The 12,357-nt window shown below is 52.4% G+C and overlaps 1 protein-coding gene across 2 annotated transcripts in view; it reads right to left on the minus strand.

Moving 5' to 3' along the window:
• Positions 1-6,738: 6,738 nt before the first annotated feature.
• RNF24 (ring finger protein 24) overlaps positions 6,739-12,357 on the minus strand; it is a 47,245-nt gene continuing 41,626 nt past the window's right edge. For both annotated transcript variants that reach the window (XM_019526238.1, XM_019526239.1), the window contains exons 5-6: positions 10,757-10,836; positions 6,739-8,777 (exon numbers count right to left, since the gene is read on the minus strand). In XM_019526238.1, coding sequence (XP_019381783.1) covers positions 8,639-8,777; positions 10,757-10,836 — 219 coding nt within the window. In that variant the 3' untranslated portion in view covers positions 6,739-8,638. The remainder of the gene's footprint in view (positions 8,778-10,756; positions 10,837-12,357) is intronic.

Genomic DNA, 12,357 nt, shown 5'->3' on the forward strand with positions numbered 1-12,357 from the left:
TCCTAGCATCTCTGACTGAATGAGGAGGCGCTGGCTGTTGGGACTGTGGCAGAAAGCCACCTTAGTTTCTCCCCAAATTCTCTGCCCTGTGACAATGAGATTAAAATAGGCCCATCACAGAGGATTCACACCTCAGCCTGTCTCTTTAGGTAACTTGAGCTGGCTGCATTCCTGAGGGAGGGGGAAACCTGCTCCCTCTGCCTACCTGACTGGTATCAGCCACCTGGGTGAGGGGCATCTACTTGGTGGGCTGGAGTCTGCCCGGTAACTGGTGATGTATTTCAAATTAGTTGGCGGACAGCCAACCGGAGCTGACCTCCACTGGGCCAGGTGAATGAGGTCACAGGGTCTATATAAGTTAGGACTGCCCAGGAGGAGGGGGCAGCAGCCATGTGGGGGACACAGAGAAGTTTTACCATCTGAAACTGGCTCTCTCCCCCCAAAACTCATGTGCAAGAAACTGCCTGCCTCTAGAGGCGAAACTTCACCGGCCTTTGGAAGATGCTTGTGAGTAAGCTACTCGAGATCTGATTAGATATCTAGCTGGCAGTAACTTAGATGCGTGATCAAAAGGCTACCTCAGCCAGACTGTTTGCTCTTTAGGATTTCTAGGATATCGCTCAATCTTGTACCCTATTTTCACCCTACCCCTGTAACCAATAAAGTCTTCCTTTGTGACTGGTATGGGAGACTTATTGAGGGGTGGGTCTAAATTATGTCTAAGAGACCCCTTAGGTCTGCAGACTAAGGGAGACTGTACTATTTGCCCCTGGACTTGGGGAAATGCCCCAAGTGCCTATACTGGGTCGAGTACCCATAGGACATTAGGCCTGTGTTTCCCCAAGGACACAGGGCCGGGAGTGAGTCCATTCTTGGGGTGGTGGCAGTGACGTTACCCCCAGGCTAGTGAGCGTGCTCCAGGAAGGGGTTGGCCGGACATAAGGCGCCCCTAGGGAGGCATTCGGAGCCTGGAAGGTGGTCGGGTGCAGGGAGGTGGGTGGCTTAATGCAGGAGCGCCCCCTACTGGCCCACCACAGGGACCCTGTGAGATCCAGGCAGGACGCACATCCGTTACCAGGGCTTTGAAAGGGCTCTCAAGCCCTTTACAATCCCATTGCCTGCTGGCAATGCAATCCTCCCCTGGGTGACCTTCAGCATCTGCCCCACATGCAGCAAGAGGCCCCAATAGAGAAGCAGGCTAACAGCCTCTTCCAATTTGTCCACATCCTTTTTGTAGTCGGGGGTCCAAAACTGGACACAGGACTCCAGACGTGGCCTCCCCAGGGCTGAATAGAGGGTAAGAATCACTGCCCTCCATCTGCAGGCAGCGCTTCTACCAATGCAGTACTCAGCTACTTCCACTTGCAGCCTGCAGGTCAGCACTCCCAGCATCACAAGCAACCTGCCCTGTCCTCTGTGGTTAAATGGGGACGGTAAGTGGCCTGGAGGAGGCTCCTCAAACGGAAGTCAGGGAGCACTGGGAAATGCTACGTGCGATAACAGGGAGATGCCATTTCTGTTACGGAAAGAACAGTGGATGGTAACGACTCATCTGGGAAGACCTTGATCTCTGCCTGCTTGGAAACCTGGTCTAACCACAAAGCCTCCCCTTGGAGCTTGGGTGGGAGCAGATGTGCAGAAGACACAGTGAGCCTTGAACGACCGATTCCCAGCAAAGAGTCCAGGCAACTCTTTGCTCTGGCCAACTTACTTTGACTGAGTCCACGAGGATGTTGCATTTAGTGCAGACACCACCTTGCATCCTTGTGCAGGAAGCTCCCCCAGGTTGGCAGCAGCTACTTCAATGGAAGCAGAATAATTTGAGCTCATGGCACTCCTGTTGGACAGTAAAAACACTTTGCATGTGGCTAGGAGCATTGTTCTGGCTATACGCTGGATGGACAGGGAGGGGAGAAGGGGGCAGGGGTAGCCCTGCTGGGATCGAACCCAGAATGAAAGCAACATAGGAAGTCATCTTTGACGTGGTGGGGCATAGCGCAAGCTTAGGCAAGAGGGCAGGTACAGCTTGATTTCCAAAAGCACCACAACAGCACAAAGCTCTGAGCTGCGTCCGAGATAACTGGGTGCTTGGTATCTCTGGCAGTCCGGATCACCCTGGAGCACTGTGGCTGCTACGAACACTACGCCCACCACAAGACTCTCAGGCAGTGGTTTTCAACTGTCTCAAGGGTCCGTGAAAGATGACTATGGTCAACCAAAAATATGTGAATACCCACACTTAAAATTCAAAGGGCCCATGCCTCCATTCAAAATATTTTAGGGGTCCGCAAACGAAAGAAGGTGGAAAACCACTGTGTTAGGTTTTTACTCGGCTTGCAGTGCAAGAGGTTGAATGAGGATTCAGGGTCTCGGTGACCTAAAGCAAATAACCCTAGCTGGGTGTATAGCAGTACAGTGAACAAGACAGAGGGCGGGGAGCTGGGTCCACTCTGCCTCTGCCTCTTTTGGACGACCCCAGATGAGTCGCTCACTCGTACCACGTCTAAAAGACCGGGATGCTGGTGCTTGCTTGCCTGAAGATCCACCGAGGGGAGATCACGAATGGCTGGGCTACGCTGCAGCAGTCCATCAAGGTCCAGAAGGCCATGACTGCTCAGCATTGTATCCACAATGCACTCCATCCACATCCCCTTGAGGTTTCTGGGGCTCGGATGAGGGACGGGAGCACACGACTGCCCAACACGACGCTGTTTCCAAAATCTGCATTTATTTACAGTTCAAGTCCAATCACATGCAAACGGTTTTTTCCCCCTTAAGAATAGTGTGATTAGCAAAAAAGATGCATTAGAATTTTAAAATAGCAATTAAATATACAAAAATATAGCTTACAAAAAAAACAGCGAATGTTTTAAAAAATATTCTGCTGCAGAATTCTTAGTGTACAAACATGTCTATGAGGCGTCCAAGCTCCATAAACCTTCTTAGGATTCACACAATATTTACATGGAAGGAGGGGAGACATATACATACATATATGTATATATACACATACATATATATATATATACACATACATATATATATATATACACATACATATATATACACACACACACACACACACACATACACCCCCCAAAGCCTTGAGGGCCTAAGCACATGAACTACCTCTAGCCTACAGACCGGTCACAATTGTTGCTACCGAATTACACAGACCAATTTGTTATCAGAAATTTTACGCCCCCGCTTCTAAAAGGATTGGGAAGAACAGTCTACTCTGCCGTTAGAAAAGCGTGTACAGTGTAATAATACTCAACGGCCCTTTTCTAACACCCTTGGAAATAGGCAATGAGACTTGTAAATACTGGCAAAAATAGAGCAAAATTCAGGAAATAGCCTGTCCCTGTCATTTGTACCCAAGTCATCTCTCTCTGTCTTTTACATTTCATGGGCATTATATAAAATACGAGCGATTCCCAGACATGCTGAGCTGGAGTCTGATCTCAAAAGGGTGCAAACCCATTGGCTTTCATGGAGCTAATCCCAATTTCCATTGCTGAGAGAGAGACCGGATGGGTCATCCATCAGCAGGGCAGGCAGCAGGATGCTGAGATCACCCAGAAGCCAGAGGAGGTGACAGGAGCCAGGGTTAACCCTGTAAGGAGGTTTGAGGAGACGTGCCCAGCCAGGAAAGGGATGCAGAGCCCGGTGCTGCAGCTCTGCCCTGGACAAGGGGAAGGAACTCTAACCAAGCTTCACAATCCACCACCACCACCAACGCGTTAGGCCAGTGGGTCCATGCAACGTGACTGAGGGCAGCCACTTAATGCACAGGCCTCTTGAGAGAGTGTTTCCTATTTTACAGGTTGGCTGAAAGTTGCTTCACTTTCTCCAACAGAGCAAGGCAATAGTTACAACTGAAGGACACACAAGACATAGGCACGTAAGAGAGTGTATCACTTCAAATATAATGGCACTGGGATGGTCTTTGCTACTGGGAGGTTTGGCTTCTACAGCACAGTGTTGACATCCCCTTGTGACACGCACAGCTCGGCTGTGCTGACAGCACCTGTCCATGCTACTAGTGGGAACAAATTTGCACCGACCATGCACTTGGGAGAGGATATCAAGTTAGTGAGGAATACCCATGAGCAGAGACGGCTTTCTCTTGTCCTACTTAAGATCCAAGTGAGAAACCCAACTCATGGCTGGATTTGTGAGAAGGGATTTTGCTTTCATCCCCTGGGTGGATGGGCATAGGAACAGATGTTGCATTTGTCCTGGGATAACTTGTGCCTGCATTTGTCCTGGAACAGGACTGTACATGCATTGCCCTTCCAATCAAGGTTTCGTAAGCAGCTGAATGCACTGCTGCTTTTCTGTCCTGGTTTAATGATGCAATCCTGGGATAACCGTCTGGCCGCATTTTGTGATACCTTGGGACAAACTATTAGCATTCCTTATCCTGGAAACCCTTTTAGGGTTTGCCCCGGGACAATGAACACAGATGTCTGAACGACTGCACTTTGTCCTGGGACAAAATGGTTTCTTCCAGCACAAATGAAGCACTCATTTGTAGTTTAAGGGTCTGACCCTGAGAGATCAGAGTCATCCACCGAGTCCATTAAGTGGAAGGGGAGCCTGGTTCTTCAAGGAAGCACTTGTAAAAAGGACCCAAGGACAAATATTCACCGAAAGCAACGAGTTTCCTGGAAATTTTAGCTTGATCCCAGCCATGTTCCCGGTTCAGCATCTCAAGATGATGTCTCAAAGGTACAGAGATCCACTCCTGCTGGATCCAATCATGAAGATGCTCAAGCCATCCATTCACAGGACTGGACCAAAGCCAGGCATGGATACTGCTGAATGCTCCGAAAAATAATTGGCTTTGCCCACTGGCGAGGACGCAGAGCCCCCGCACGTTCCTGGAGGGAGGTGTAAAACAGCCACACGCGCAGCACCACCGCTGCTTACGAGATGAAACGGTCCGCTTGAGGTAGTCGGCTGCTCTGCAGATAGCAGAACAACACGGTGCATCGTGCCAGTCAGAGAGGCTGCAGAGTGGGACTGTCAAACTACCTTAATAAAACTCAGCAAGTCCACCCTGAGTGACGTCTCGATGGCTATACATGGATTACAAAGGGGAAGGATGAAATCTCAGTTTCTGCAACAGCCCTTCGAAAGAAAACAAGACCCCTCACTCCACTGGGCCTTTGAGACAGCAGTTGGTGGCGAGAGGAGTGGGAGGTGACTGTTTTGGTGATGTCAAGTGGATAAAGCAGCAGGCAGAGCATACGCACTCGTTAAACCAAGCCGAGCAGAACAGCACGTGCGGGCATGTGCCATGAATCCCACCGCTCGATCCAAAGGACGTGTCAAGTGACACCAGCTCCGTCCAGCTCTGCAGAAGGGTATGAAAGCCCCCCTGTGGGTTTTAGACATACCGCAGGATTTGGCTGCCGTATCGCATTGCCTGACGTTTACTTGCAGCTTGATGTTGCACGCAGAACTGGAAGAGTTTATTCCTAAATTTTAGTTCCAAGGGATTTAGGGAAAAAATGTTTCACCCTGGCGATGAAATGCCATGTGCTCAGAGCAGACGGTGCGCCAGAAAACCGGCATGCCGTCATATGACTGGGGCTTTTGTTTTAAGAAGGGGGTGAGAGCACAGGTGCCTACCAGGACCATTCAATCTAGTCCTCTTGCTCAGGCAGAGTGCCTGGGGACACGGAGATTTGATGCAAAGGGAGAGGAGTCACCAAGTCAGAGGCCACTCCACAGAGGCAACAGGTGGCCTTGACTTTCACACTGCAGAGCTAGAGCAGATTCCCATCCTGACGTGGAGCTGAATCCCCGCTATTACCGACCAACGAAGCCACCAAAGGGACACTGAGCGCTGACCCAGCGAACTCCTGGCACACAGAGGAGAGGCTGCAAGTCCTCTCCTCTGGGCGCTGCCACCTTTGATGGACCAGGAATTCACAGTTGCTTCCCAATTCAGCCACGGACATGGAGATGCGTCAACTCTTGGTCACGCTCCCCCAGGTGCCGTCGGGGCCTGGTCGGCAAGCCGCTTCCACTATGACGAGGAAGAGCCTGTGGTGCCAACAGCCTGAAATATTCAGAGGAGTTTGGAGACTTTTCCCAGTTGTCAGGGGAACACCACCACCCCTTTGGTGCCGTTCCTAACATGCAACCGTAATGGGATCACATGCTTTCTTCATGAATGAAACAGGAACACAAAAGGCAGCTGTACCGGAAATCAAACCGAAACCCAGCCTCGGTCAGGTGAGTCCAGGGAGGCTGCTGACTCAGCCTGGGTCAACACTTACATGATTAGTTGTTCAAACACAAACCTCCGTATCACACTGCGGGTTTGCTGGGGGTCATGTTTTGCAGATACCCAATTGTCTCCCGCCTGGGGAGGTGGATTTCTGTGAATGACTCAATAGAAAGGAAAGCAGCTATGGGACAACACAACAAAAGCAGACTGGAGGGATCATTGGGCCTGTCTGCACCAGATCCCACTAAAACAAAATCGATGGTGAAAACTTCCCACTGGCAGTAGGACTGGGTGCAGCATCCCGGAGGTTTGCTATTCAGGTCTCTACAGACGTCCCTTATTTCATAGGTACGGTGGGACCTCGTGTGCTAGCTGGAAAGATCAGAGCTTGAGGCAGGTCAGTGAGTGCAATGGGGCGTGGGCCGGAGCCTTCACCAACCGTGCCTGGCTCAGACTCCAGGCAAGCTCTTCTCAGGCACGGTTGTACTGCCAAGCTGCCAACGGCGGAAAGGAAGCCGTAGCCCCGGCCTGCCCTGCTGCTCTCGAGGACGTAGCCTCAGCAGGAGCCCCCGGACAAGCATCGTGATGCCTCTTCTGCCCTGACACGTCACCAAGGTACAGATTAGAAACGCCGAGGCAACGTGCACAAGCCTGAAAGGCTCCGGGTAGTTCAGTGCGGTTGCAAAAGGCAACAGATTGGGGCGGGGGGAGTCACGGAGCCTAAAAGCACTGTTACAGGGCCAGAACGCTGGTCCTGAATGGGAACAGCGGTGACACCCTGATACAGCCACGTGCCAGCAGGATGCCAGCACATAAGGGTGAGAAAGGAGGAGAAAGAGCTGTCCCATTACAGACAAGGGGACAAGTCAAACGCACGTGTAACGTAGTGGCTGACTACATCCCTAGAAGAATTGTCCCTCTGGTCCATTGGTGCCTTGGCCACTCCAAACAGGCGCAGCGACGAATCTCGCTAGCCTACGGACTGAGCCATGCTGAAAATGGGTCTGGGAACCATAACGCCACCCTGCTCAAACCCGCTCCAGCTAAACACCCAGTGCGCTGCGCCCTGGGATGATGGTACTGCTCCGTGCTTCGGCAGACACGGGGCAGCAAAGGGCAGAATCAGCCCGAGGGCAGGAGCTCTGCAAAAGCGACCAGAGCTGGGCGTGCTCACCCCCACGTCTCAGCTGCTCAGGTTTAGCTGGCTGAGCGCACAGACCAGAGAAAGCAACGCTGTAATGGCGACCGGCTCAGCCCGCTCGGACGCAAAGGGCAGGGACCTTCGTACAAGTGCAGGGACTCAGGCATGTTTGGGCTTTGTACTGCAGGGGCGAGGACATGCATGCAGGTGCTGTGGAGGGAGCAGTAAGTGCTTGTACCCCAAGCTGGCTTACTATCAATTTTACATTGCAACCCCTACTACCCACCATGCCACTGCTTGGGAGGAGGGATGAGGGACTCCCCACCCAGGGGGCAGTTCAAGAGCAGATCCAATGCACGGGCACATACGTGTTGATCTCCAAAACAGAAGGCTCCAGATTTTTAGCTGGCCAACACCTCAAACCCAGCCATGCCTGCACCTCGCACTCAGTTCTTTGATGCGACATATCCAGCCCAAAGCTTGCAAAGCCTCCTCTCAGACTTCGTTAGCCCGGGGTGGCACACTTAAGCCCCCTCTGAGGCTCCTGGCAGACTGCACCATTTCCCCCGCCCCGGGCTTATAGGACCGTGTCAGAGGTCCTGCTTAAGTCCATGACTCAGGGAAAATCTCATTACAGGAACGATGTAAAACCTTTGCCTTGGCATTGCTCGGTTTGCCAGCCGCCGGCAGTTCAGCAGGAGGTAACCACTAGCTGGGTTTGGCTGCGGGGAGGCGCGTTTCAAAGGGGCTCGTGAAGTGTGTGCATTTACTCTTCCCCATGCGAGACGAGAAGGCGTGCATGGCCTGTATCGAATCTGCCATTCGAGGCTCCCGGGCCGTGCTGCCAGGGACTCTGCCCCTTGAGCTCTCCCGTTGTATTTGTAACGCGATCCCTTCTGCTCCATCCGCCGTAGATTCAGCTCGCTGGAAACAGGGACCCGGCCTAGGCAGGTCATCCAGGCGACGGGGACAGTCATAAAGTGCTCTCAGAAACCCACCCCCACCGGCCTGCTGCTGCCTTCTGGCGTCTTTGTGCGCCGGTGGCATAGTACTTTGGTTGTTTTCGAGTCCCAGCATCTGGCCCCACCCCCCCGAAGTGCGTGTTGGGAGGCCCTCATGAGACAAAGGGAATCCTAGCAGAGGCACCGAGGCGGTAAGCTACGGATCCCGAGATCCGCGATTCTCTGCATAGGTCCGTTGTTGTTACCCTGGCAGTATCGGTCGTGATGGGCAAGTCTGTTTCTTGGGGAAAGCTATACAATGTTCTCCGCCCCAGGCAGGGGGCCTTGGGGGGGCCCGTGGTCCTGCTTACTGTGGAGCTGCGCCAGCTGGAGCACGGGCATGTTGCAAAGCGGGCACACTTTTCGCACCTCCAACCACTTGATGAGGCACCTGGGGAGGAAGGAAAGAGGGCAGAGGTCATTTATACTGTACTTGGCCATGTGCTTCAACGCACCTTTCCTTTGAGGATGCCCCAGCCCTTCCAGAGCATCAGATCCCCTTAATGCTGCCCCTGAAAGCGAAAGAAATGCAGAGGTGACCTGCAAGGACCCCAGACTTCCCCTCTCCTCTTTACCCATCGGAATCACGCTTTCTCCATTTTTGGCTGATAGGGCACATTTTTTTAGTTCATCCGAAAGCCTCGCTTTGCATCGCTTTTCAGGCAGTTTCATACAAACAGGCATTTGTATGGTAGGAAAATAATTTTTAAAAAAAGTTACACAATCTCATTACTGGAACGGGCCATAAAAGCTCTCGCCAAAGAACTTTTAAATACCTTTCCCTTCCCGCTATTGTTAGCAAAACTGGTGGATGCAGAAAAAGTTATGTGCTACAAAGGAACCGTCCCTCCAGCCACCTGTGTGATGAATGACAATCACAGTGCCACTAGGATCCTCTCCGGGGACGCTCCCACTTCTGCAGCACTCCTCTCTTTTGAAGAACAGGCTCAACAAAACAGGAATCTGAAGCTAAAACTACTCTGGCCCTGCAAAGCTGTACAGTATGCTGAACACCTTGGCATGGAGAAAAGTCCAGGCGGAGGGAGGAAAGTCTCGACTCCATTACACCCACGTTTGAGTTGCAATGAAAAGACAGTCTCTGCCTGGGCAGGGAGTGCAATCCTGCTGCCCATGCATCCGCAGGACCCAGCACTGCACCGGCTCCTGCCGGAGGAGAGGAGGAAGCACAGGGGGGCAGGCCCAGAGCTCGCAGGCATTTTGGGAGCTGAGTTAGCACATGGAGTCGCTCGGCAGGACCGCCAGCGGGGCCGGGGAATATGCTTGTTGACGCCGACACGCATCGATGGTGGTGCGATGCAGCACGCTCATGTGGGAGGAACCTGTGGTCACCACGACTGGAGCGTTGCAGTCCAGTGGTTTCTGAGAGCTGGCTGGCCTGGCTCCAGCCCGGGGAGAGGTGAAGGTGACTGAAATAGGACTGGGCGGCCGGCCAACCAACCCTGCCCTCTCCCCTGCAAGATAAGTTGCCCTGACACTAAATACAGACTTTGGCTACTTTCCATGCAAGTGGCTAGTCCCTCTACCCCCACCATTTGGTCTCTCCATCTCCTTACACTGAAGCCGCCTCCGCTGTGGCCCCCCTGGGCCATCCACTACCCACTCTGGCCTGCCAAAAGGTTACTGCCAAGCGGGCTTTTTTTTGCAGCCACTCTGGTCCCACCTCCCCTGCGGCCGGGCTCCCTCCACGGGTCATTTGCACACCTCTGCTCTCACCTCTGCCTCCTTCCTCGTACCCAGGCTGCTCTTGAAAGCTCCCTTTGTTTCCGCACTTCATGCTCCCCATATGGTTTGAAAAGCCTCGCATTCATGCCTGCCAAGCGCCCTGCTTCCGCTCCAGCTCCCCTGGAAGGCTCGCTTGCTGGAGTCCGGCATTAACAACCCTCCTCTGGCCACGCATCTCGGTTTATAGCTCTCGACACTGCAGCCAGGCCCAGGGACTCGTCTATCCAGCCTGCTGCAGCTTTTGCATGGCTAACGGCACAGAGCTGCACGTATGCATGGAGCTGCCAAAGCCGATCTAGAGCCCTAAACCTCCAAATGCAGGGGCACCGATGACAAGGCAGCCCTCTCCTTCAGAGCAGGGCAGCGTCACAAGGCAGCCCTCCCCACCCCCTCGTTACGGCATGATTTAGCAATTGCCGCTCAACTTAATGCCATAAATCAGACTGACTAAAGAGGAGTAGAGTTCTGCTAATCCTTTCAAATGGGGGACAGCCAAGTGTATACAATATAAGCCTTTGTAATTCAGAAGCTGTCAATTGCTTAGTGCTTCCGGGGTTTCCAAGAGACTTGCAAGGCTTTTGTAAATACACTTTGATCTTCTACACTGATCGGTAGCTCAGCACTTACTTTCTGTGGAAGGCATGTTTACATGGACAGATTCCCAGCTCGTCTTTGGGCTTGAACTCCTCCAGGCAAACGGCGCAAATCTGAAAGAGGAGCAGAGTTGGAGAAAGAACACAATCAGCTGCTGGAAAACCGTTTTGCATGGCTGCTGCGTGGGGGCATGGCAAAGCCCAAGGAAACGGGCACTAGGAGACCGCTCTGGTAAGCTGCCCTTTCCCAGGAGGGGATGGTTTGACACTATTCTGACTCAGACCCTTTCTTCCTTGACACAGACTGGTCACCATCTCGGCTCTGGCAATGCTTTTGTGCAGAACGCACATCTATGGGAATGGCTTCCTCTTTGCTTGCGACCCTAATGGAAAGATGGTGGGAAAATGCCCGCACAAGCCAAAGATGCCTTAATCCTGCCGCCTTGACACCCTCAACCCTGATGCCACTTGGTGCAGAGAGCAGAGCTAGCTTTTGCTGCTTTTCCTTAGGGCAGGGAGAGAGCAGTAAGAAAACAGCAAGTGCTCTGTGCTGTACAAACCCATCCCGGGCCCTTTGCAGGTCCAGCAGTTTGCGGTGAGTAACCATGCACAGATCAGTGAGAATCTGGGCCGGTCACAAGCTTCGAGGTTGCGAGAGTTTAAGTGGTAAGTAACCAAGTGCCTCGATATATTAATCTGAAATGTTAATCCAAATAAGAGAGTTTAACGCGACCTGGGTTTAATACAAATGACTGGGCTCTACTCATCCAAGCACAGGTGGCTAATGACCAAGTCAGCTTATTACATCTCATCACTAACAATGAACAAGAGTTTACATGGCTTTGCAAACAACCTTGCCTCCGGGTTTTCTTAACATGAAAAATTGCCCCCCCCAACAACTGGCACCACCCCTGCTCCAAGATGCCTGGCTCAGCTGGCAAGTGCTGCCACATCTCTGGCAATATGCTCCTCCATCTGTCAGCCAGCTCTCCATTGCTGACCACTGGGATTTTTCACAAGAGCTAATTGGTAAGCAGAATGAAGCCTACTCCCTCTGAAAAACACTCGGGATATGCAGAGAGCCATGGTGGTGGTGCCAGAGAAGCAAACCCGCTCGGGAGATTGTTAACGCTCCAACTGGCCTTCCAAAGGGAACAGCGAAAAAATATTGTACATGTGAGAAAACGCTGCAGGATTCCTCCTTCCCCGGCAGTGTGGAAAACTGGTCACTGGGCCCTGGTGCCCCAAAAGCTTGCTGACCGCTGGTGTGCCAACACAACGGTCTGGTACGCTGACCACAACCGCCTCATCATTGTCCTGTTGGTCCCCTGCTACCTAGATGGGACAATCTTGGTGGCAGGGACTTTGCTTGGGTCCGTGCACATACGTCACACGACGCAGTGGGGTCTTGCTCTAGGACTGGAGGGTCCTGGGTGGTGCACAAGCACGCAGAACCAAGGAAGACGGTACAGTACGACGCGGTACAGTAACACAGGAGATGTTGTGCCCGATTTTGAATGTCCCGGGGTGATCGGTGCATTGTACCCTGGTTTCTCAATAGGGCCATTACCAAATTTACCTGATTCTCAGACAAGGTTTTCTAAGACAAAGTTCCTCTGAGTCCGGTATGAGGGT

The sequence above is a fragment of the Gavialis gangeticus genome, unplaced genomic scaffold, assembly GCF_001723915.1.
Source record: "Gavialis gangeticus isolate Ggan-Ray unplaced genomic scaffold, GavGan_comp1, whole genome shotgun sequence".
Lineage (NCBI taxonomy): Eukaryota > Metazoa > Chordata > Crocodylia > Gavialidae > Gavialis > Gavialis gangeticus.